This window comes from Haliotis rubra, unplaced genomic scaffold (genome assembly GCF_003918875.1).
Source record: "Haliotis rubra isolate DU_JTF1 unplaced genomic scaffold, ASM391887v1 Scf27, whole genome shotgun sequence".
NCBI lineage: Eukaryota > Metazoa > Mollusca > Gastropoda > Lepetellida > Haliotidae > Haliotis > Haliotis rubra.
In genome coordinates this window covers 1,807,801-1,834,437 of record NW_025766780.1, presented here as the reverse complement: position 1 = coordinate 1,834,437, position 26,637 = coordinate 1,807,801, and the positions used below count along the sequence as shown (strand labels likewise).

General features: G+C 48.9%; 1 protein-coding gene and 1 long non-coding RNA gene across 2 annotated transcripts; one reads left to right on the top strand and one right to left on the bottom strand.

The window, feature by feature from the left end:
* Window positions 1–1,879: 1,879 nt before the first annotated feature.
* On the top strand, window positions 1,880–26,637 carry LOC124280613 (MOXD1 homolog 1-like; the record flags this gene model as incomplete). The annotated part of the gene is made up of 8 exons (XM_046716595.1): window positions 1,880–1,993; window positions 3,149–3,281; window positions 4,649–4,756; window positions 5,581–5,757; window positions 19,768–19,928; window positions 20,862–21,105; window positions 24,620–24,716; window positions 25,142–26,637. Coding segments are annotated over 8 exons (1,911 nt in total), but the record flags the coding sequence as incomplete, so codon positions are not given.
* On the bottom strand, window positions 14,804–16,006 carry LOC124280563. Its single transcript, XR_006899715.1, has 3 exons — window positions 15,873–16,006; window positions 15,602–15,639; window positions 14,804–14,909 (listed from the first exon to the last, which is right to left on the bottom strand). It is a non-coding gene; the product is annotated as an uncharacterized LOC124280563 (long non-coding RNA).

Sequence of the window (26,637 nt, the reverse complement as noted above, 5' to 3'; positions counted from 1 at the left end):
TCTCTCTACACCGGATCTTACCCTTATATCACGGATTTCTTGCTATAGATGACCTCTCTCTACACCGGATCTTACCCTTATGACACGGATTTATTCTATAGATGACACTCTACACCAATCTAACCCTTATATCACGGATCTCTTGCTATTGAGGACTTCTCTCTACACCGGATCTTACCCTTATGTCACGGATCTCTTGCTATAGATGACTTCTCTCTACACCGGATCTTACCCTTATGTCACGGATCTCTTGCTATTGAGGACTTCTCTCTACACCGAATCTTACCCTTATGTCACGGATCTCTTGCTATTGATGACTTCTCTCTACACCGGATCTTACCCTTATATCACGGATTTATTGCTATAGATGACCTCTCTCTACACCGGATCTTACCCTTATATCACGGATCTCTTGCTATAGATGACTTCTCTCTACACCGGATCTTACCCTTATATCACGGATTTATTGCTATAGATGACCTCTCTCTACACCGGATCTTACCCTTATATCACGGATTTCTTGCTATAGATGACTTCTCTCTCTACACCGGATCTTACCCTTATGTCACGGATTTATTGCTATAGATGACTTCTCTCTACACCGGATCTTACCCTTATATCACGGATTTATTGCTATAGATGACCTCTCTCTACACCGAATCTTACCCTTATATCACGGATCTCTTGCTATAGATGACTTCTCTCTACACCGGATCTAACCCTGACATGTATGTCACGGATCTTTTGCTATTATTGTTATTATTATAGGATGTTCATATAACGCACATATCCAGGCAACTAGTGCATGCTCAAGGCGCTGGTATTTGTTCCCTCGATCATTGGATGTCAATCTCAACGTCACATCGTATTATCAATCTCAACTCCCTGGAGAGTATACAGCTCTTGGAGCCACTAGGCGCACCGAGTTATTGTGGCTTTCTCATCATAACGAGGTACCCATTCACAGCTGGGTGGACTGGGGCACATAGTCACAGTACTTTGTCCAAGTTCATTGCACGTTGCTGTACCCGCAACTAGGTGTTTGCATGTAGTCATGTGGCCACCATCTGGTCATATACCAACAGATTCGTGGGTTCTTTCAAGTGCACAGGGTTGTGTACTGTTCACTAGAGGTTGTGACAACACTGAAAGAGTCTGCACCCAAAGCTGTCTCCAAGGTTTTTACACCCTGTCACAGGTGGGCTCGATCCCGACACCTCAACCTCGCTGGATCACTAGCCTAGCGCCTTAGCCAGCTCGCCCACCACCCCCTGTCCCCCCCTATCTCTTGCCATTGAGGACTTCTCTCTACACCGGATCTACCCCACTCCACCACAGATCTCTGCATGTCGAGGTCATTTCTCTATCATGGATGTGTGATTCCCTATCGACATGTCCTCTTAAATTATTCCCTACCAGGTGATCCCACCATGGAAAAAAACATCTACAAGTGTATTCCGTACGGCTGCTTTGCCAACACCTATTGTCCGCACATTAAAATAATCGCCCAATGAAAGAATGAATTCCTATGTATCACTGGCGGGGATCCGGTGATGTACAGGGGCACTGGGATAGCCTAGTGGTTAAAACGTTCGCTCGTCACGCCGAAGACCCGTGTTCGATTCCCCACATGAGCACAATGTCTGAAGTCCATTTCTGGTGTCCCCCGCCGTGATGTTGCTGGAATATTGCCAACAGCGGCGTAAAACTAAACTCTCACTCACTCACTCACTCATTCACACTCTCACTCACTCACTCACTCACTCACTCACTGTGAATATATCATGTGACCTGTTTGCAGATGGACATTATTGTTCGTGACACTGCTGCACACGGCCTCGGGGTACGGTGGCTACCGAGATAAAATACCCAACGGTAACACTGTCTCCAGTCCCTGCAAAGCTGGGGAGACGTGGCCCGGCGTGGGGCACCAACGGGTGTCGGGGGCGGGGCCAGGAACACCTTCGGACAGGACTTCGCAGACAACGGCAAGGTGAGATCTACGTACAACAGCAGGATTTTGTTGTGAATATGTTGTTGGCTAATAATATGTTTGGTGTATCGATAGGAAATCAGGTATGATCAGTTCGATGCGATTCACCACCGTCAGGATTTTACCGGAAGTTTAAGCTCTAAGTGCCTGAACCTATCCTGAGTTATCTAATGTTTGATATCTCCAGTCCTTTTTGTTTGTTTGTACAAACGACACAGTTCACAGCACAAAACGCAGATTAAACGCACAGAGAATTGTTACATATGGAACGTGCAAAGCACAGATTCAACAAAGTACTGTTACATATTTCACATACAAAGTACTATAACATTAAACATACAAAGCACATGTATCGAATTATTCGCCCAGCAAAGCCGCAATGGCGGTGCACAGGAAATATGAAGGATTTTAATTTTGTATTCGGTGTGTTTGAAACCTTTTCCAAAACAACATGTGGTCAGAAAAGTCCGGAATGATAGTTTTGAAATTGGTGCAACTATGTGAAATCTGCTTGGTACATAAGAAAACAAACGTTTAAATCAAAGGCAAAATATTCCTGAGCCAACATGCAATGGAGACATATTGTATTTCTGTCAATACAGCGTAGAAAAGACATAAATGCCAGCGAAAGTAATATCTAGTTTCTCGCTGAATTCTGTTAACAAATTCGAAATACTTGATTAGACTCACTAGTGTAAATAGAGCCACTTACTTCAGCCAACTGTTCTAAACTAAATTCTGCAAAATATTCCATACTGTTTAAAAGGTACTGTTTACACATGAACTGATGTCTTGCAAAACAAATTCGTAACGTTGAAAAGATTATTGACATGAGTTCAATAAATGATAAAAGTCAGTGAAAACTGACCAAAACTCAGCTCTTCACATGGACCATATTTGCACATGCTTTTCAGCAATTTGATACATGATCCTCGTGCAATTCATCTGCATAAGGTTTGCAGTTGGTTCCTTCAAGTTAGTGGAGAAATCTTCAATGTAACCATATATATATATATAGTAAGTGTTTTAAGTGAGTTCAAACTTTTGAAAGGAAGTATATATATGTTGTCCTATTATTTCCAATAATTAATGTTACATTCGACTCCTATAACCAAACAATTACAAACAGCTTAATAATGTTGTTTTTTCACTCAGGAATGGACCAGAGCGTTGTGTGAGAAGGATTCCGATGGTGACGGATTGACCAATGGTCAAGAACTGGGTGACCCCAACTGTACCTGGTCCCAGGGAACGACTAACGCCACGGGTTCACCGCTATCCCACCCAGGTGAGTGTCAGAGACCCCAACTGTACCTGATCCGTGGGAACGACTAACCCACGGGATCACCGCTATCCTACCCAGGTGAGTGTCATAGGCCCCAACTGTACCTGGTCCAAGGGAACGACTAGCCCCACGCGTTCACCGCTATCCCACCCAGGTGAGTGTCAGAGGCCCCAACTGTACCTGGTCCCAGGGAACGACTAGCCCCACGCGTTCACCGCTATCCAACCCAGGTGAGTGTCAGATACCCCAACTGTACCTGGTGCCTGGGAACGACTAGCCCCACGCGTTCACCGCTATCCCACCAAGGTGAGTGTCAGAGGCCCGAACTGTACCTGGTCCCAGGGAACGACTAGCCCCACGCGTTCACCGCTATCCCACCCAGGTGAGTGTCAGAGGCCCCAACTGTACCTGGTCCCAGGGAACGACTACCCCCACGCGTTCACCGCTATCCAACCCAGGTGAGTGTCAGAAACCCCAACTGTACCTGGTCCCAGGGAACGACTAACCAACGGGTTCACCGCTATCCCATCCAGGTGAGTGTCAGATACACCAACTGTACCTGGTCCCAGGGAACGACTAACCCCTAGGTCGGATTCAACAACTTAGCTTTTAACGGTGAGTTCAAAGGAGAGTGAAAACTCAAACAAATGACAAAAGATTGGGATTTACTCGTGGGTCAGTACATTTATGTCAAAATGATATCTGTTGTCAGTTTTCCAAAAACGTGTTCGCAACACATAATTCGTGAATTTGTTATATTTAATATACATGTTCCGTGCTCCATGGCTTCCGTTGCCAGATATATGATAAATGGGATTTACATCTAATAGGCAATACAAAACCCTTACCTGTGATCTGTCGTCCAATTGGTCTTTCGTCCTTCACCATAGTATTGTTTAGATACCAGACAACTAGATGGAATACAGGGATTGTTGATTGATTGCAAACTGTACAAGCTGTACATTGACTGGACTGTTTTGATAAAACGAGCACACTGCTTTCCTCTGTCCACTATCACCTCCTTTCACTATCTTCTATCCGCTACTTCCTTCTATTCACCATCATTTCTATCCGAAATACCCCTCCGTCCAGCACCTGTTCTATCCGATTTACCCTTGTATCCACAACCCCTTAAATCCGATATACCCTTCTATCCGAAACTTCCTTCTATCCGAAATACCCTTCTGTCCATCACTCCCTTCTATCCGATATACCTTTCTATCCAAAACTTCCTTCTATCCGAAATACCCTTCCGTCTATACCACTCCATTTTATCCGATATACCCTTGTATCCACTACTTCCTTCTATCCGAAATACCCTTCTGTCCACTACCGTTATTCTCATCAGCCATTCTGTCCAATATCCCTAGGTGTGTGTGACCCATGGAACGACCCCAAGTGTCTGGCCAGAGACGAGAGCTGGGTACTGCCGGCCTGTCAGGATTCGGGCTTCACCTGCAGCGGTATCAATGACGTCAGTACGTATCCACACCTTTGCATGAGTGAGTGAGGTTTAGTTTTACACCGCACCCAGCAATATACCAACTATATGACTGCGGTCTGTAAATAAACGAGTCTGGACCAGACGATCAACTGCTTGAGCATCGAACTACGCAATTGGGATATGATGACACGCCTCTTACGACAAGCATGGGTTACTGAAGATCAATTCTTACCCGGATCTTCACGGGTCCCCATTGCATGAAGGGAGATTACTTAGATATTTCGTGTGACGCACAGCCCTACCCTCCCTTTCGAAAATGTGGTCCGGTATGCGCCATTTCCTTGTCTTTGAATGTTCATTAACATTCATTTCGCTGATATGAGCAGCGTCGAGAGGTTGTCGGTGTAAAGAGGGTCAAAGGAAAAGTCGAGCCACATGCCCTTTTCAGGAAAATCCATCTCTCTCACACACGTTCTATAAAGAGGAGCTGGTTACTTTGTATACACCCTGTGAGTATTCCGGGTAGGAACAAAGGTCCCAAGCGACCCTTGCTTGTCGTAAGAGACTGGAAATGACACGTGGTTAGACTCAGCCTTGGTAGAGTGCAGTTGTTCGTCATAATGTCAGTCACCGGATTGTCTGATCTAGGACTGTCTCATTACAGAGTGTCGTGATATAGCTGGAATATCGCGGCATTTAACTCACAAAAAAAACCAATACTGGTGTTTCCAAAGCCGCATTAACTTGCTCACACACCCTCCCTGTACCCTCTGGTCAACCCGTGCATCCGGTTACGGATTTCGGAATTTGGTCGTTTCGGTACACACTGTTTAACTTTGTCAACGCTTTCCTGACTAGACGTGAGAAGATTGGATCTGAAGTTACCCCAGACTTCTGTGCCTGCAGCAGAAACTACCTATATGTGTCAGATCTTCTCCATCCCCAACGACACGGACTACCACATCATTGCCAGCCAGCCCCTCATCGACAACGTCAACATCATGCACCACGCCGTCGTCTTCGGCTGCACTAAAGGTAACTGTTTAGAACTGTAGACACCCGCCCTCAAAAATAGCATTACCAGTTGTAGACATCCACCTCAACTATATGGACACCCACCCCGGCTGTAGACACCCGCCCCAACTGTAGACATCGACCTCAACTATATGGACACCCACCCCGACTGTGGACATCCGCCCCAATTGTAGACATCCACCTCAACTATATGGACACCCACCCCGACTGTAGACATCCGCCCCAGTTGTAGACATCCACCTGAACTATATGGACACCCACCCCAACTGCAGACACCCGCCCCAACCCGACTGTGGACATCCGCCCCAATTGTAGACATCCACCTCAACTATATGGACACCCACCCCGAGTGTGGACACCCGCCCCAGTTGTAGACATCCACCTGAACTATATGGACACCCACCCCGACTGTAGACACCCGCCCCAGTTGTAGACATCCACCTCAACTATATGGACACCCACCCCGACTGTGGACATCCGCCCCAATTGTAGACACCCCACTTTAACTATATGGACACCCACCCCGACTGTGGACACCCGCCCCAATTGTAGACATCGACCTGAACTATATGGACACCCACCCCGACTGTGGACACCCGCCCCAATTGTAGACATCCACCTGAACTATATGGACACCCACCCCGACTGTGGACACCCGCCCCAACTGTAGACATCCACTTCAACTATATGGACACCCACCCCGACTGTAGACACCCGCCCCAATTGTAGACATCCACTTCAACTATATGGACACCTACCCCGACTGTGGACACCCGCCCCAATTGTAGACATCGACCTGAACTATATGGACACCCACCCCGACTGTAGACACCCGCCCCAATTGTAGACATCCACTTCAACTATATGGACACCCATCCCGACTGTGGACACCCGCCCCAATTGTAGACATCGACCTGAACTATATGGACACCCGCCCCGACTGTGGACACCCGACCCAATTGTAGACATCCACCTCAATTATATGGACACCAACCCCGACTCTGGACATCCGCCCCAATTGTGGACATCCACCTGAACTATATGGACACCCACCCCGACTGTAGACATCCGCCCCAACTGAAGACAACGACCTCAACTATATTGACACCCACCCCGACTGTAGACATCCACCCCAATTGTAGACATCCACCTGAACTATATGGACACCCACCCCGACTGTAGACACCCGCCCCAATTGTAGACATCCACCTCAATTATATGGACACCCATCCCGACTGTGGACACCCGCCCCAACTGTAGACATCGACCTGAACTATATGGACACCCACCCCGACTGTAGACACCCGCCCCAGTTGTAGACATCCACCTGAACTATATGGACACCCACCCTGACTGCAGGCACCTGCCCACCCCCGACTGTGGACATCCGCCCCAATTGTAGACATCCACCTGAACTATATGGACACCTACCCCGAGTGTGGACACCCGCCCCAGTTGTAGACATCCACCTGAACTATATGGACACCCACCCCGACTGTAGACACCCGCCCCAGTTGTAGACATCCACCTCAACTATATGGACACCCACCCCGACTGTGGACATCCGCCCCAATTGTAGACATCCACTTCAACTATATGGACACCCACCCCGACTGTGGACACCCGCCCCAATTGTAGACATCGACCTGAACTATATGGACACCCACCCCGACTGTGGACACCCGCCCCAATTGTAGACATCCACCTGAACTATATGGACACCCACCCCGACTGTAGACACCCGCCCCAACTGTAGACATTCCACTTCAACTATATGGACACCCACCCCGACTGTACACACCCGCCCCAATTGTAGACATCAACTTCAACTATATGGACACCCACCCCGACTGTGGACACCCGCCCCAATTGTAGACATCGACCTGAACTATATGGACACCCACCCCGACTGTAGACACCCGCCCCAATTGTAGACATCCACTTCAACTATATGGACACCCACCCCGACTGTGGACACCTCGCCCCAATTGTAGACATCGACCTGAACTATATGGACACCCACCCCGACTGTGGACACCTGACCCAATCGTAGACATCCACCTCAATTATATGGACACCCACCCTGACTCTGGACATCTGCCCCACCAGGGACATCCACCTGAACTATATGGACACCCACCCCGACTGTAGACATCCGCCCCAACTGAAGACAACGACCTCAACTATATTGACACCCACCCCGACTGTAGACATCCACCCCAATTGTAGACATCCACCTGAACTATATGGACACCCACCCCAACTGTAGACACCCGCCCCAATTGTAGACATCCACCTCAATTATATGGACACCCATCCCGACTGTGGACACCCGCCCCAACTGTAGACATCCACCTGAACTATATGGACTCCTACCCCGACTGTGGACACCCGCCCCAATGTAGACATCCACCTCAACTATATGGACACCCACCCCGACTGTAGACATCCGCCCCAACTGTAGACATCCTCCTCAATTATATGGACACCCATTCCGACTGTGGACACCCGCCCCAACTGTAGACATCCACCTGAACTATATGGACACCCGCCCCAACTGTAGACAACGACCTCAACTATATTGACACCCACCCCGACTATAGACATCCGCCCCAACTGTAGACATCCACCTGAACTATATGGACACCCACCCCGACTGTAGACACCTGCCCCAATTGTAGACATCCACCTCAATTATATGGACACCCATCCCGACTGTTGACACCCGCCCCAACTGTAGACATCCACCTGAACTATATGGACACCCACCCCAACTGTAGACAACGACCTCAACTATATTGACACCCACCCCGACTGTAGACATCCGCCCAAACTGTAGACATCCACCTGAACTATATGGACACCCACCCCGACTGTGGACACCCGCCCCCAATTGTAGACATCCACCTGAACTATATGGACACCCACCCCGACTGTGGACACCCGCCCCAACTGTAGACATCCACATGAACTATATGGACACCCACCCCGACTGTAGACACCCGCCCCAATTGTAGACATCCACTTCAACTATGGACACCCACCCCTGACTGTGGACACCCGCCCCCAATTGTAGACATCGACCTGAACTATATGGACACCCACCCCGACTGTAGACACCCGCCCCAATTGTAGACATCCACTTCAACTATATGGACACCCACCCCGACTGTGGACACCCGCCCCAATTGTAGACATCGACCTGAACTATATGGACACCCACCCCGACTGTGGACACCCGACCCAATTGTAGACATCCACCTCAATTATATGGACACCCACCCCGACTCTGGACATCCGCCCCAATTGTGGACATCGACCCTGAACTATATGGACACCCACCCGACTGTAGACATCCGCCCCAACTGAAGACAACGACCTCAACTATATTGACACCCACCCCGACTGTAGACATCCACCCCAATTGTAGACATCCACCTGAACTATATGGACACCCACCCCGACTGTAGACACCCGCCCCAATTGTAGACATCCACCTCAATTATATGGACACCCATCCCGACTATGGACACCCGCCCCAACTGTAGACATCCACCTGAACTATATGGACACCGACCCCGACTGTAGACACCCGCCCCAGTTGTAGACATCCACCTGAACTATATGGACACCCACCCCGACTGCAGGCACCCGCCCCACCCCGACTGTGGACATCCGCCCCAATTGTAGACATCCACCTCAACTATATGGACACCAACCCCGAGTGTGGACACCCGCCCCAGTTGTAGACATCCACCTGAACTATATGGACACCCACCCCGACTGTAGACACCCGCCCCAGTTGTAGACATCCACCTCAACTATATGGACACCCACCCCGACTGTGGACATCCGCCCCAATTGTAGACATCCACTTCAACCATATGGACACCCACCCCGACTGTGGACACCCGCCCCAATTGTAGACATCCACCTGAACTATATGGACACCCACCCCAACTGTAGACAACGACTCAACTATATTGACACCCACCCCGACTGTAGACATCCGCCCAAACTGTAGACATCCACCTGAACTATATGGACACCCACCCCGACTGTGGACACCTGCCCCCAATTGTAGACATCCACCTGAACTATATGGACACCCACCCCGACTGTGGACACCTGCCCCAACTGTAGACATCCACATGAACTATATGGACACCCACCCCGACTGTAGACACCCGCCCCAATTGTAGACATCCACTTCAACTATATGGACACCCACCCCGACTGTGGACACCCGCCCCAATTGTAGACATCGACCTGAACTATATGGACACCCACCCCGACTGTAGACACCCGCCCCAATTGTAGACATCCACTTCAACTATATGGACACCCACCCCGACTGTGGACACTCCGCCCCAATTAGACATCGACCTGAACTATATGGACACCCACCCCGACTGTGGACACCCGACCCAATTGTAGACATCCACCTCAATTATATGGACACCCACCCCGACTCTGGACATCCGCCCCAATTGTGGACATCGACCTGAACTATATGGACACCCACCCCGACTGTAGACATCCGCCCCAACTGAAGACAACGACCTCAACTATATTGACACCCACCCCGACTGTAGACATCCACCCCAATTGTAGACATCCACCTGAACTATATGGACACCCACCCCGACTGTAGACACCCGCCCCAATTGTAGACATCCACCTCAATTATATGGACACCCATCCCGACTATGGACACCCGCCCCAACTGTAGACATCCACCTGAACTATATGGACACCGACCCCGACTGTAGACACCTGCCCCACCCCTGACTGTGGACATCCGCCCCAATTGTAGACATCCACCTCAACTATATGGACACCAACCCCGAGGGACACCCGCCCCAGTTGTAGACATCCACCTGAACTATATGGACACCCACCCCGACTGCAGGCACCTGCCCCACCCCGACTGTGGACATCCGCCCCAATTGTAGACATCCACCTCAACTATATGGACACCAACCCCGAGTGTGGACACCGCCCCAGTTGTAGACATCCACCTGAACTATATGGACACCCACCCCGACTGTAGACACCCGCCCCCAGTTGTAGACATCCACCTCAACTATATGGACACCCACCCCGACTGTGGACATCCGCCCCACTGTAGACATCCACTTCAACCATATGGACACTCCACCCGACTGTGGACACCTGCCCCAATTGTAGACATTGACCTGAACTATATGGACACCCACCCCGACTGTGGACACCCGCCGCAATTGTAGACATCCACCTGAACTATATGGACACTCCACCCCGACTGTAGACACCCGCCACAACTGTAGACATTCCACTTCAACTATATGGACACCCACCCCGACTGTGGACACCCGCCCCAATGTAGACATCGACCTGAACTGTATGGACACCCACGCCGACTGTGGACACCCGACCCAATCGTAGACATCCACCTCAATTACATGGACACCCAACCCGACTCTGGACATCCGCCCCAATTGTGGACATCCACCTGAACTATATGGACACCCACCCCGACTGTAGACATCCGCCCCAACTGAAGACAACGACCTCAACTATATTGACACCCACCCCGACTGTAGACATCCACCCCAATTGTAGACATCCACCTGAACTATATGGACACCCACCCCGACTGTAGACACCCGCCCCAATTGTAGACATCCACCTAAATTATATGGACACCCATCCCGACTGTGGACACCCGCCCCAACTGTAGACATCCACCTGAACTATATGGACTCCCACCCCGACTGTGACACCCGCCCCAATTGTAGACATCCACCTGAACTATATGGACACCCACCCCGACTGTAGACATCCGCCCCAACTGTAGACATCCTCCTCAATTATATGGACACCCATTCCGACTGTGGACACCCGCCCCAACTGTAGACATCCACCTCAATTATATGGACACCCATCCCGACTGTGGACACCCGCCCCAACTGTAGACATCCACCTGATCTATATGGACACCCACCCCAACTGTAGACAACGACCTCAACTATATTGACACCCACCCCGACTGTAGACATCCGCCCAAACTGTAGACATCCACCTGAACTATATGGACACCCACCCCGACTGTAGACACCCGCCCCAATTGTAGACATCCACCTGAACTATATGGACACCCATCCCGACTGTGGACACCCGCCCAAATTGTAGACATCCACCTGAACTATATGGACACCCACCCCGACTGTGGACACCCGCCCCAACTGTAGACAACGACCTCAACTATAATGACCACCCACCCCGACTGTAGACATCCACCCCAATTGTAGACATCCACCTGAACTATATGGACACCCACCCCACGACTGTAGACACCCGCCCCAATTGTAGACATCCACCTCAATTATATGGACACCCCATCCCGACTGTGGACACCCGCCCCAACTGTAGACATCCACCTGAACTATATGGACACCCACCCCCCGACTGTGGACACCCGCCCCAATTGTAGACATCCACCTGAACTATATGGACACCCACCCCGACTGTAGACATCCGCCCCAACTGTAGACATCCTCCTCAATTATATGGACACCCATCCCGACTGTGGACACCCGCCCCAATTGTAGACATCCACCTGAACTATATGGACACCCGCCCCAACTGTAGACAACGACCTCAACTATATTGACACCCACCCCGACTGTAGACACTCCGCCCCAACTGTAGACATCCACCTGAACTATATGGACACCCACCCTGACTGTAGACACCCGCCCCAATTGTAGACATCCACCTCAATTATATGGACACCTCATCCTGACTGTGGACACCCGCCCCCAACTGTAGACATCCACCTGAACTGTAATGGACACCCACCCCAACTGTAGACAACGACCTCAACTATATTGACACTCCACCCCGACTGTAGACATCCTCCCAAACTGTAGACATCCACCTGAACTATATGGACACCCACCCCGACTGTAGACACCCGCCCCAATTGTAGACATCCACCTCAATTATATGGACACCCATCCCGACTGTGGACACCCGCCCCAACTGTAGACATCGACCTGAACTATATGGACACCCACCCCGACTGTAGACACCCGCCCCAGTTGTAGACATCCACCTGAACTATATGGACACCCACCCCGACTGCAGGCACCTGCCCCTCACCCCGACTGTGGACATCCGCCCTAATTGTAGACATCCACCTGAACTATATGGACACCCACCCCGAGTGTGGACACCCGCCCCAGTTGTAGACATCCACCTGAACTATATGGACACCCGCTCCAATTGTAGACATCCACCTGAACTATATGGACACCCACCCCGACTGTAGACACCCGCCCCAACTGTAGACATCCACCTAAATTATATGGACACCCATCCCGACTGTGGACACCCGCCCCAACTGTAGACATCAACCTGAACTATATGGACTCCCCACCCCGACTGTGGACACCCGCCCCAATTGTAGACATCCACCTGAACTATATGGACACCCTTACCCCGACTGTAGAGACCCGCCCCAATTGTAGACATCCACTTCAACTATATGGACACCCACCGCGACTGTGGACACCCGCCCCAACTGTAGACATCCACCTGAACTATATGGACACCCGTCCCAACTGTAGACAACGACCTCAACTATATTGACACCCACCCCGACTATAGACATCCGCCCCAACTGTAGACATCCACCTAAACTATATGGGACATCCACCCCGACTGTAGACACCTGCCCCAATTGTAGACATCCACCTCAATTATATGGACACCCCATCCTGACTGTGGACACCTGCCCCAACTGTAGACATCCACCTGAACTATATGGACACCCACCCCAACTGTAGACAACGACCTCAACTATATTGACACCCACCCCGACTGTAGACATCCGCCCAAACTGTAGACATCCACCTGAACTATATGGACACCCACCCCGACTGTAGACACCCGCCCCAATTGTAGACATCCACCTGAACTATATGGACACCCATCCCGACTGTGGACACCCGCCCAAATTGTAGACATCCACCTGAACTATATGGACACCCACCCCGACTGTAGACACCCGCCCCAACTGTAGACAACGACCTCAACTATATTGACACCCACCCCGACTGTAGACATCCACCCCAATTGTAGACATCCACCTGAACTATATGGACACCCACCCTGACTGTAGACACCTCGCCCCCCCAATTGTAGACATCCACCTCAATTATATGGACACCCATCCCGACTGTGGACACCTGCCCCAACTGTAGACATCCACTTCAACTATATGGACACCCACCCTGACTGTGGACACCCGCCCCAATTGTAGACATCCACCTGAACTATATGGACACCCACCCCTGACTGTAGACATCCGCCCCAACTGTAGACATCCTCCTCAATTATATGGACACCCATCCTGACTGTGGACACCTGCTCAATTGTAGACATCCACCTGAACTATATGGACACCCGCCCCAACTGTAGACAACGACCTCAACTATATTGACACCCACCCCGACTGTAGACACCCGCCCCAACTGTAGAAATCCACCTGAACTATATGGACACCCACCCCGACTGTAGACACCCGCCCCAATTGTAGACATCCACCTCAATTATATGGACACCCATCCCGACTGTGGACACCCGTCCCAACTGTAGACATCCACCTGAACTGTATGGACACCCACCCCAACTGTAGACAACGACCTCAACTATATTGACACCCACCCCGACTGTAGACATCCGCCCCAACTGTAGACATCCACCTGAACTATATGGACACCCACCCCGACTGTAGACACCCGCCCCAATTGTAGACATCCACCTCAATTATATGGACACCCATCCCGACTGTGGACACCCGCCCCAACTGTAGACATCCACCTGAACTATATGGACACCGACCCTGACTGTAGACACCCGCCCCTAGTTGTAGACATCCACCTGAGCTATATGGACACCCACCCTGACTGCAGGCACCTGCCCCACCCCGACTGTGGACATCCGCCCCAATTGTAGACATCCACCTGAACTATATGGACACTCCAACCCGAGGTGGACACTCCGCCCCAGTTGTAGACATCCACCTGAACTATATGGACACCCACCCCGACTGTAGACACTCCGCCCCAGTTGTAGACATCCTCCTCAACTATATGGACACCCACCTCGACTGTGGACATCCGCCCCAATTGTAGACATCCACTTCAACTATATGGACACCCACCCCGACTGTGGACACCCCAATTGTAGACATCGACCTGAACTATATTGACACCCACCCCACTGTAGACATCCACCCCAATTGTAGACATCCACCTGAACTATATGGACACCCACCCCAACTGTAGACACCCGCCCCACCTGTAGACATCCACCTCAATTATATGGACACCCATCCCGACTGTGGACACCTGCCCCAACTGTAGACATCCACCTGAACTATATGGACTCCCACCCCGACTGTGGACACCCGCCCCAATTGTAGACATCCACCTGAACTATATGGACACCCACCCCGACTGCAGGCACCTGCCCCACCCTGACTGTGGACATCCGCCCCAATTGTAGACATCCACCTGAACTATATGGACACCCACCCTACTGTAGACACCTCGCCCCAGTTGTAGACATCCACCTCAACTATATGGACACCCACCCCTGACTGTGGACATCCGTCCCAATTGTAGACATCCACTTCAACTATATGGACACCCATCCCGACTATGGACACCCGCCTTAACTGTAGACATCCACCTGAACTATATGGACACCCACCCCGACTGTAGACACCCGCCCCAGTTGTAGACATCCACCTGAACTATATGGACACCCATCCCGACTGCAGGCACCCGCCCACCCCGACTGTGGACATCCGCCCCAATTGTAGACATCCACCTGAACTATATGGACACCCACCCGACTGTAGACACCCGCCCCAGTTGTAGACATCCACCTCAACTATATGGACACCCACCCCGACTGTGGGACATCCGCCCCAATTGTAGACATCCACTTCAACTATATGGACACCCACCCCGACTATGGACACCCGCCCCAATTGTAGACATCGACCTGAACTATATGGACACCCACCCCGACTGTGGACACCCGCCCCACCAGACATCCACCTCAACTATATGGACACCCACCCCGACTGTAGACACCTCCGCCCCAGTTGTAGACATCCACTTCAACTATATGGACACCCACCCCGACTGTAGACACCCGCCCCAATTGTAGACATCCACCTCAATTATATGGACACCCATCCTGACTATGGACACCCGCCCCAACTGTAGACATCCACCTGAACTATATGGACACCCACCCCGACTGTAGACACCCGCCCCAGTTGTAGACATCCACCTGAACTATATGGACACCCACCCGACTGCAGGCACCCGCCCACCACCCCGACTGTGGACATCCGCCCCAATTGTAGACATCCACCTGAACTATATGGACACCCACCCCGACTGTAGACACCCGCCCCAGTTGTAGACATCCACCTCAACTATATGGACACCCACCCCGACTGTGGACATCCGTCCCAATTGTAGACATCCACTTCAACTATATGGACACCCATCCCGACTGTGGACACCCGCCCCAATTGTAGACATCCACCTGAACTATATGGACACCCACCCCGACTGTAGACATCCGCCCCAGTTGTAGACATCCACCTCCTGAACTATATGGACACCCACCCCGACTGCAGGCATCCGCCTCCCAACTGTGGACATCCGCCCCAATTGTAGACATCCACCTGAACTATATGGACACCCACCCCGACTGTAGACACCCGCCCCAGTTGTAGACATCCACCTCAACTATATGGACACCCACCCCGACTGTGGACATCCGCCCCAATTGTAGACATCCACTTGAACTATATGGACACCCACCCCGACTGTGGACATCCGCCCCAATTGTAGACATCCACCTGAACTATATGGACTCCCCACCCGACTGTGGACATCCGCCCCAATTGTAGACATCCACCTCAACTATATGGACACCCACCCCGACTGTAGACATCCGCCCCAATTGTAGACATCCACTTCAACTATATGGACACCCACCCCGACTGTGGACACCCGCCCCAATTGTAGACATCCACCTGAACTATATGGACACCCCACCCCGACTGTGGACACCCGACCCAATTGTAGACATCCACCTCAACTATATGGACACCCAACCCGACTGTGGACATCCGCCCCAATTGTGGACATCCACCTCAACTATATGGACACCCACCCCGACTGTAGACATCCGCCCCAACTGAAGATCAACCCTCAACTATATGGACACCCACCCCGACTGTAGACATCCACCCCAATTGTAGACATCCACCTCAACTATATGGACACCCACCCCTGACTGTGGACATCCGCCCCAATTGTAGACATCCACCTCAATTATATGGACACCCATCCCGACTGTGAACACCCGCCCCAACTGTAGACATCCACCTCAACTATATGGACACCCCCCGACCTGACTGTGGACCTGGAACATATGGACCCCGCCCCAACTGTAGACATCGACCTCAACTATATGGACACCCACCCCGACTATAGACATCCGCCCCAACTGCAGACATCCACCTAAACTATATGGACACCCACCCCGACTGTAGACACCTGCCCCAATTGTAGACATCCACCTCAATTATATGGACACCCATCCCGACTGTGGACACCCGCCCCAACTGTAGACATCCACCTGAACTATATGGACACCCACCCCAACTGTAGACAACGACCTCAACTATATTGACACCCACCCCGACTGTAGACATCCGCCCAAACTGTAGACATCCACCTGAACTATATGGACACCCACCCCGACTGTAGACACCCGCCCAAATTGTAGACATCCACCTGAACTATATGGACACCCATCCTGACTGTGGACACTCCCCAATTGTAGACATCCACCTGAACTATATGGACACCCACCCCGACTGTGGACACCCGCCCCAACTGTAGACATCGACCTCAACTATATGGACACCCACCCCGACTGTAGACATCCACCCCAATTGTAGACATCCACCTGAACTATATGGACACCAACCCCGACTGTGGACATCCGCCCCAATTGTAGACATCGATCTGAACTATATGGACACCCACCCCGACTGTGGACATCCGCCCCAATTGTAGACATCGACCTCAACTATATGGACACCCACCCCGACTGTGGACATCCGCCCCAATTGTAGACATCCACCTGAACTATATGGACACCCACCCCGACTGTGGACACACGCCCCAATTGTAGACATCCACCTCAACTATATGGACACCTGCCCGACTGTGGACACCCGCCCCAACTGTAGACATCGATCTCAACTATATGGACACCCACCCCGACTGTGGACACCCGCCCCAACTGTAGACATCCATCTGAAATTATATGGACACCCATCCCGACTGTGGACACCCGCCCCAACTGTAGACATCCACCTCAATTATATGGACACCCACCCCGACTGTAGACATCCGCCCCAATTGTAGACATCCACCTCAATTATATGGACACCCATCCCGACTGTGGACATCCGCCCCAATTGTAGACATCCACCTCAACTATATGGACACCCACCCCGACTGTAGACATCCGCCCCAATTGTAGACATCCACCTCAATTATATGGACACCCACCCCGACTGTGGACATCCACCTCAACTATATGGACATCCACCCCAACTGTGGACATCCGCCCCAACTGTAGACATCCACCTCAATTATATGGACATCCACCCCAACTATGAACACCCACCCCGACTGTGGACATCCGCCCCAATTGTAGACATCCACCTCAACTATATGGACACCCACCCCGACTGTAGACACCCGCCCCCAACTGTAGACATCCACCTCAATTATATGGACACCCACCCGACTGTGGACACCCGCCCCAACTGTAGACATCCACCTCAACTATATGGACACCCACCCCCCTGACTGTGGACATCCGCCCCAATTGTAGACATCCACCTCAATTATATGGACACCCACCCCGACTGTAGACATCCGCCCCAATTGTAGACATCCACCTCAACTATATGGACACCCACCCCGACTGTGGACATCCGCCCCAATTGTAGACATCCACCTCAACTATATGGACACCCACCCCGACTGTGGACATCCGCCCCAATTGTAGACATCCACCTCAACTATATGGACACCCACCCCGACTGTGGACATCCGCCCCAATTGTAGACATCCACTTCAACTATATGGACACCCACCCCGACAGTGGACATCCGCCCGAACTGTAGACATGGACCCAGTCCTTGACATCCGCCACAACTATATACATAACGGGGCGGTGGGGTAGCCTAATGGTTAAAGCGTTGGCTCGTCACGCCGAAGACCCGGGTTCGAATCCCCACATGGGCACAATGTGTGAAGCCCATTTCTGGTGTCCCCCGCCGTGATGTTGCTGCAATATTGCTGAAAGCGGCGTAAAACCAAACTCAGTCAGTGAGTCAGTATATACATAACTCCCATCTGTAGACATTCTGGATCTAAACAGATCCCATCAATCGAGGTTTGTCATTAGAATCATGTGATTCACTTTCTCCTAGATGGACCGAGCCTTTGTATTTACTTTACATCAGTACAGCTATACGCTAATACCAGCGCAGATACCGGCTGAGAATAGGGTGGGCAGACTCGGTGACTTACTTGCATGGACCAATGCTCATCAGTGCCTGGGCTTCCTTTCTCAAAGCACTAAGGTAACCTTAGTGCAGTGTTAAAGAATGGGAGTTAAGGTTAACCTTAGTAAAGGTTGCTTCGTGAAAAGAGCCCCTAAGCCTGAATCGTTCATAGTACTGTCGCCATAGAGCTGCAGTGGTGCTGTGTTAGATGTTCACATTGTCCCCAACCGGATGATAAGAAAACACACACAATATAGCGGTGTCCTTCTCACAGACACAATATATTGGCAACATATTTTGGGTGCATATGATGACACCTCCGGACGTCTGTCCCCATTCAGACGAAGCTGCACATCCATCCCCCTATCGGTGTGGTATGCTGCCTGGTTTGAGTTGTAATGCCATCGTCAGCCTCTGGTCGCTGGGCAACGCTGGTGATTGTCAACACGAGACGGTAGGAATCAGGATTGGGGTAAACGGCTTTAAGAAGTTAGCTCTTCAGGTAAGTAACATACTTGAGTGAGTGGGTAGGTGGGTTTTGGGTGAGTGAGTTTAGTTTTTACGCAGCACTCAGCAATATTCCAGCGGTCTGTAAATAATCCAGTCTGGACCAGACAATCCAGTGATCAGCAGATCGATCCATGCAATTGGGAACCGATGACATGTGTCAACCAAGTCAGCATGCCTGACCACCCGATCACGTTAGTCACCTCTTACGACAAGCATGGGTTACTGAAGACTAATATTCTAACCCGGACCTTCACGAGTCGAGTGAGTGAGTGAGTGAGGTTTGGGTGAGCGTGTGAGTGGGGTTTGGGTGAGTGAGTGAGTGAGCTATATAATACGGTGTGTCAGTTCAATATAGGAGCTGGAACTAATGTAGAGCGTTGACAAAGATGTTTGCCACAATAGCGAAACCCTCTATAATTATTTAGTGCCCAATGTTGTTAAATACTATTGATCACATGAGAAGTAAATACACATACCGGTTACTGTACAAATGCTAATAATTCCCTCATTTTAGTAGCAGCAGATATTTCAGCCACTGAACTGACCAATCTCTACGATTCAATACAAAATTCATCAAAAAATAAAAAGACATTATTGAGTCAAACAGATTTAATCTTATTTCTATTTCCACTCAAACTATCCATAACTCTCCAAAACTAAAAACGATTAACGAAAAGTGGGATCTAGACTGTGTAGTTTGTAGCGAGCAGTGCAGCATGAATGTTTTTTGGACTTGTGATATGATTAACGTCCTTTATTGAAGACGCGTCCGCCAGTTTGGGAGATACATCATTAGACATTGCTTTTACTGTAGGCAAGACGAGAAATGTTTACCGCAGCTTGCAAGAGATATACCAATATCTGTCCTACTATAGTTACACTAAAGTTTGTCAAAATATTTCTGACACATTCTCTCTTATCAAAGGTGCACTGGAACAATCCCGAGAAGAAGAGTGACTATTTCGACCAATCAGGAATGAGGATCTACTACACTCCGAACCTGCGTACTTACGATGCAGGTATCCTGACCACTGGTCAAGAGAGCCTGCTGATCCCACCTGGAGAAAGCAGTGTGAAGGCTGTGGCTAGCGTCCCCAGTGTCTGTACTAGCCACTTCTTCACAGAGACAATAAATGCAACAGCAGCTATCAACCACATGCATTACCTAGGTATGTGCTTGATTCCATATTTTCCACATGTCCTTTAATAAATAGTGATTATTGACTGAGTGTTTCCATATCAGAATTATCATATATACTACCCATCAAAAGTTTAGACTCACTAGTGTAAATGCAGCCACTTACTTCAGTCAACTGTCCTAAACTAGATTTTGTAAAATATTCCATACTGTATAAGGTACTGTTTACACATGAACTGATGTATTGTAAAACAAATTTGTAACATTGAAAATATTATTGCACAAGCTTTTCAGCAATTTGATACATGATCCTCATCTACATAATGTTTGCAGTTGGTTTCCCCTAAGATAGTGGAGAATTGCATCTTCGATGTAACCATAGATATATATATACATGACATATAGTGAGGGCTTTAAGTGAGTCTAAACTTTTGATGGGTAGTATATTAGGAATATGTATTTTATATTTATCATATTTGCTATTAATGATATGGAAACACACGAGGTTAATAATCGCTTTATCATATAATGTTATTCTTAAAATAACTCTAGAAAGAAGCAAATGGTACGTGAATTTATATGAAAAGAATTGAGCATTCGCTTAAGATATATACTTTGTGGAAGACCAAGGTGCAAGACCGTTCATGACGCAATGGAACCCCACTGTAATATACTGCACATACTCGGTACAGACTGGATAAGTCGACGAAGTCGCTCTTGTGGAGATCTTCCCCACTCTTCCTGCAATGCGTTGGCGAGTTGTGGAAGTGTCTCAGGCGTGTTTTGACGTTGACGCCCACGTCGGTCGAGTTCATCCCATAGGTGTTCTTCCGGGTTTAGATTTGACAATCGGGAAGACCATGGCAAAATATTGACGTTAGAATTTGCAGTGTAGCGGACCGTGATGCGTGCTGTTTATGAAGTAGCTTTGTCATGTTGGAACAACTCCCTCTGTCGGTCCAGAATCGGAAGCATGTGACGTGCATGGCCTTCGTTGGTGTACAGGTTTGCTGTCAAATATCCCTGAACCACCATTAAGTCAGATCTTTGTGTGCTTGACATCTGACCCCACGCCATGACACTGTCTCCGCCGAAACTGTCGACCTGTCGAATGCACTTGGGGGCAAAACGTTCTTTTCTCCAACGGTAAACACGTTCTCGTCTGTAAAGAAGAAATCGTGATTCATCACTGAACCAGACTCGCCTCCAGTTTCTAAGGTTCCATTTCCGGACTCTACGACACCACCGTAAGTGATTGCGCCGATGGAAGTCTCTCAAAACAGGGGTGACAACTGGCCTTCTTGACCGAATCCCCACTTCATGCAATGGCTTCCTGACAGTTTGGTCGGAAATTCTTCTCAAACCAGGGAAGCGTTGTGCAGTCTCTACGGCTGTTGCAAGACGATGACGCAAATGAGCAACCCGGAAGTACCGGTACTGAGCTTGTTGGATAACTCTTGGTCTGCCGCTTCTCGGGCGATCTTGGGCGGAACTGGTCTGCAGGAAACGATCTCAGAGGCGAGATATGGTGCTCTGATGAACGTTGAAATGTCGGGCATCTGCAGACTGCGACTCCCCAGCTTCAAGGCCGCCTATGGCGATGTTTCGATTGGCGGCACTCAGTCGTAGCATGATGATTTCCTCTTTTCCAGGCAAAAATGAATGACAAAATTAAACACAACGTTTGCCTTTATAATAATCGATACCGCATGCTTTTTCCGATGTTTTGGCGAATATTTCTTCAAGGGCTTCTAAAACAAGAGAAAACGTTAAAATTGTCGCATTTTTTCCCTGAAGCTGTTTACAATCACACAAAGATGACATTTCAAGTCAAAACATTGATTACGCAACAGTCTTGTTTCCTGCTGACTGGGTTCCGTCCTATTGTGCAACTTAGTACAATAACCAGTCCAGAATTTTGAGACCAATTCATTCAACTGAATATATAAAAATTACTCATTATTATTTGATACATCTAAGCACTTCTATATTGCAACACTACGCTCCTTCCATCCCTTGCAAACGCGTCGTGCAGCGTGCTCTGTCGAACAGCGTGCTCTGACAAACGGAAATCTGGAAATCGTTGAAATCTCAAAACGAGGCTTGGTCGCTAGAAAAGTTTGGCGGTCTGGTACGGACTTTATATTATATCAATCACATTGCACGTTTCCACACTACACTGAATAAACGCAAGGAACACATAACAGGTGTAACCAATGAGCCAGATGAATTGTGGATCATTTGACGACCTCATCAAACAGGGGCAGTCTGTGACGTCTCAGTTAAGGTCATGCTGCCTACACCTCGCCATAAAATATAGAAATACGATTAAAATTTAAAATAAAAATATATGTAAATACCAATTTCTTATAAACCAAGGAATTGGAATTCAGTGTAACAATAGTTGTTTGTGGTGTCTCTTTTCACGTTCACACGAGAAAATTCGGATCGGCTGAAAAGTAGGTCATTGTCTGAATAGGTTAATGAGACTCATGTTTCGGTTTGTGGAAGGAAATAGTACATCCGTATTGTTTTCGCGCAGCTGCATGCATCCAATATTCTCAAAATCACCTATGCGGGTTTGTTTTTGTTTTTGTTTGTTTGTTTTTGTTTGTTTTGATTTTTGTGTGTGTATGTTTTGTTTTGTGTTGTTGTTTTGTGTTTTATTGGGGTGGGGTGGGGGGGTGTTGTCTCTTGTTTTTTATTTTATTTTTTATTGAAAAGTGTATAAACCATTAGCTTTTACTTAAAAGGACATTTAAATAGTTTTATGTACGTCTCAGGGAAAGGAATCTATTCATCTAAATATATTCGGGTTGGTTGTAGACACCTTCATTGTACCCACAACGTTTCTGTCGTGGCAGTTATTTATCAGTTAGTCCACTGTGACAAACATACAAATAACCTTAGACTAAACCTTTCCCTTGCCCAACAGCAATTAGATATCCCTTGTTCATGTACCTAGCATCCTTTTATCCAAGTTAACCAGTTCTGAATTTGTTGATAGACTCCACAGGGAGACCAAGCACCTGGTGAGATGAAATTTCTTATGAATTAAACCTATTTTCCGTCGTCATTTTGAATTTCAACCCTGATTTTAGTTCGGAATTGACTGTTGATGGAAACATGTTCATATGGATCACTTTCCTAAAACAGTCACATTTGCTTATAATGCAACTGTACAGTCATTTAAATTTTTAAGAAATGGTACATATGCGTATTGGGTGGCGAACTGTATACTCACCATGTTGATTTTAGATAACTAACTAGTTATATAAATTATTTGCATTTGTCAGCAATGTGATTGACAAGATTCAGGAAAACCATTGCAAATATGCGGACCTCGCATACGAAATTACCCGCTTGAATCCCAATTTCTTCCGTTAGGCATGCTAGGACAAAGTTGCTGGGTATGCCAGCACCACACCCGTGCTTGTGAGTTTCACAAGGGGTAATTGGACTTCTAACAATTGAGTCCATACAGCTGATATATCTCACAAACTGTTTAAAATAACTGAAATATTTGGTACTTTGTGAATCGGCAGGTGTTTCACAGACACTGGAACTGTACAGGAATGGCGTGAAAGTCCGAGACCTTTCAAGTGACCCCAAATATAACTATGACAACCCAATAATCCACAGGTAAGTCATCACATCAAGGTAATTTATGTCATCTAAATATTTTTATTTAGTGTTTATTCTCCTGGATATATTCAAATCAATACACAAATATGCCTACTATGAAACCCTCTGTCTCCAGGACGCCCGCGAGGGTTGAAGGAGTAGTCTAATGGTTAAAGCGTCCGCTCGTAACGTCGATTTCCTACATGGGCACAATGTGTGAAGCTCATTTCTGGTGTCCCCGTCGTGATATTGTTGGAACATTGCTAAAAGCGGCGTAAAACCAAACTCACGCTTAGGAAGTCTGGGAACCTCACTGGCGTCTTGGCATGGAATGAGCGTAAAGTGAGATGTCGACCTTAAGCGGTCACTAACGTTCGGTTGGAAGTTAGTAAAAATAGAATAAATGAAACTCTGAATAGTTCATGTTTTCTGTATGTCTGCAGGTTCAAAGATCCCATTGAGATCAGACCTGGGGACGAGCTGCGGACGCGGTGTGAGTTCGCGTCCTCCAAGAAGTTGACGACAACAATGTTTGGCGAAGCGACGTCCGACGAGATGTGCTACAGCTTCATCAAGTACTACCCTCAACAAAACTCCAGGGGATTATTCTTCACCAGCTTCAAGAGTATTCCTTACTGTATGCTTGCCATGCAGGACACGTATGAAGGTTGTCCGTGGAAGACAGCATTAACTGACCCACAAATACTACAGTTGTATTTCCTTGTCGACAACAGATGTAACCTGTTCGAGAAGTGTTCGCCGGCATGTTACAACGCCATTCAGACTGCAAAGCAGCACAAGTGTTTGCAGGGTGACATATGGAGGTATCTGATTAAATCTGCTTACCGGTACATGGATAAGAGAATGGTCACGTTTCTGATGAAGTTGCGGTCGTGTGAGTGTGAAGACGTTGCACCCTCCTCAGCACCCCCTACAGCCCCCGACACGGTCGCCAAGCCTGACAACAGCACCTGTGACTGGGCCGGCTTAGACCCCACTGTAGGAAACCCACTCGGCACCCTCTTCTTCAACATCACTGACATCTGCGTTGTTACTGGCGACTGTCTCAAGGAGTGCGTGCAGGCGGTCAAGGCTGCGAGGGAGCACCCGTGCTTCCAGGGAGCGGAGTGGGAATATGGACGGCGCTATCTCTATGAAAGGTTCGACGTCGCTTTCTGGAAGTTTCTATTAGGCTTTGAATCCTGCAACTGCGAAATACCTGCTCCACCTCTTACCACGGGTGCATATTCGTTTCAGTATAGTGATCGCCACCTCGTTCTGATAACGGTCATTTCCGTCTTCAGTGTTCTTGCTTCGTAAAAAGATAAACCACTTGGATAAATTGGATAACACGACCTCGTCAGAATGCAAATATGTCATCTAGCAACAACTCTTTTATAATGTGCACATTAGTTTGAAAAGCTATTTCCTTGAAGTAACGTCAAGTTAATTTGAACAGACATAGCTTCACACAATTTGGAATTGTATGTATAAATGATGCAGTTGAGGTGGTCATGTCATCCTTACACTTCCAGTGTGTTAAGAATAACTCTACATATGCATACCCACTTGATATCATGTTTGTAATGTTTGGTCAATTCGACCAGTTCAAGGGGACGGTGGGGTAGCCTAGTGGTTAAAGCGTTTGCTCGTCACGCCGAAGACCCGGTTCGATTCCCCACCTGAGAACATTGTGTGAAGTCCATTTCTGGTGTTCCCCGCCTAGATATTGCTGGCATATTGCTAACAGCGACGTAAAAATAAACTCACTCACTTCTTCACTCACTCTCTTCTCCGGAGGTGGTTCATCTGTGCCGACGGATGCTGTTGACGAGCTCGTTTTTGCTGTCTTTTCCTTTGAACGATGTCATCTACTATCGTTTCTTTGGACGTTCTCTGAAAGAAAATGTAGTGATGTTGTAAAATATTCTCAGATTGT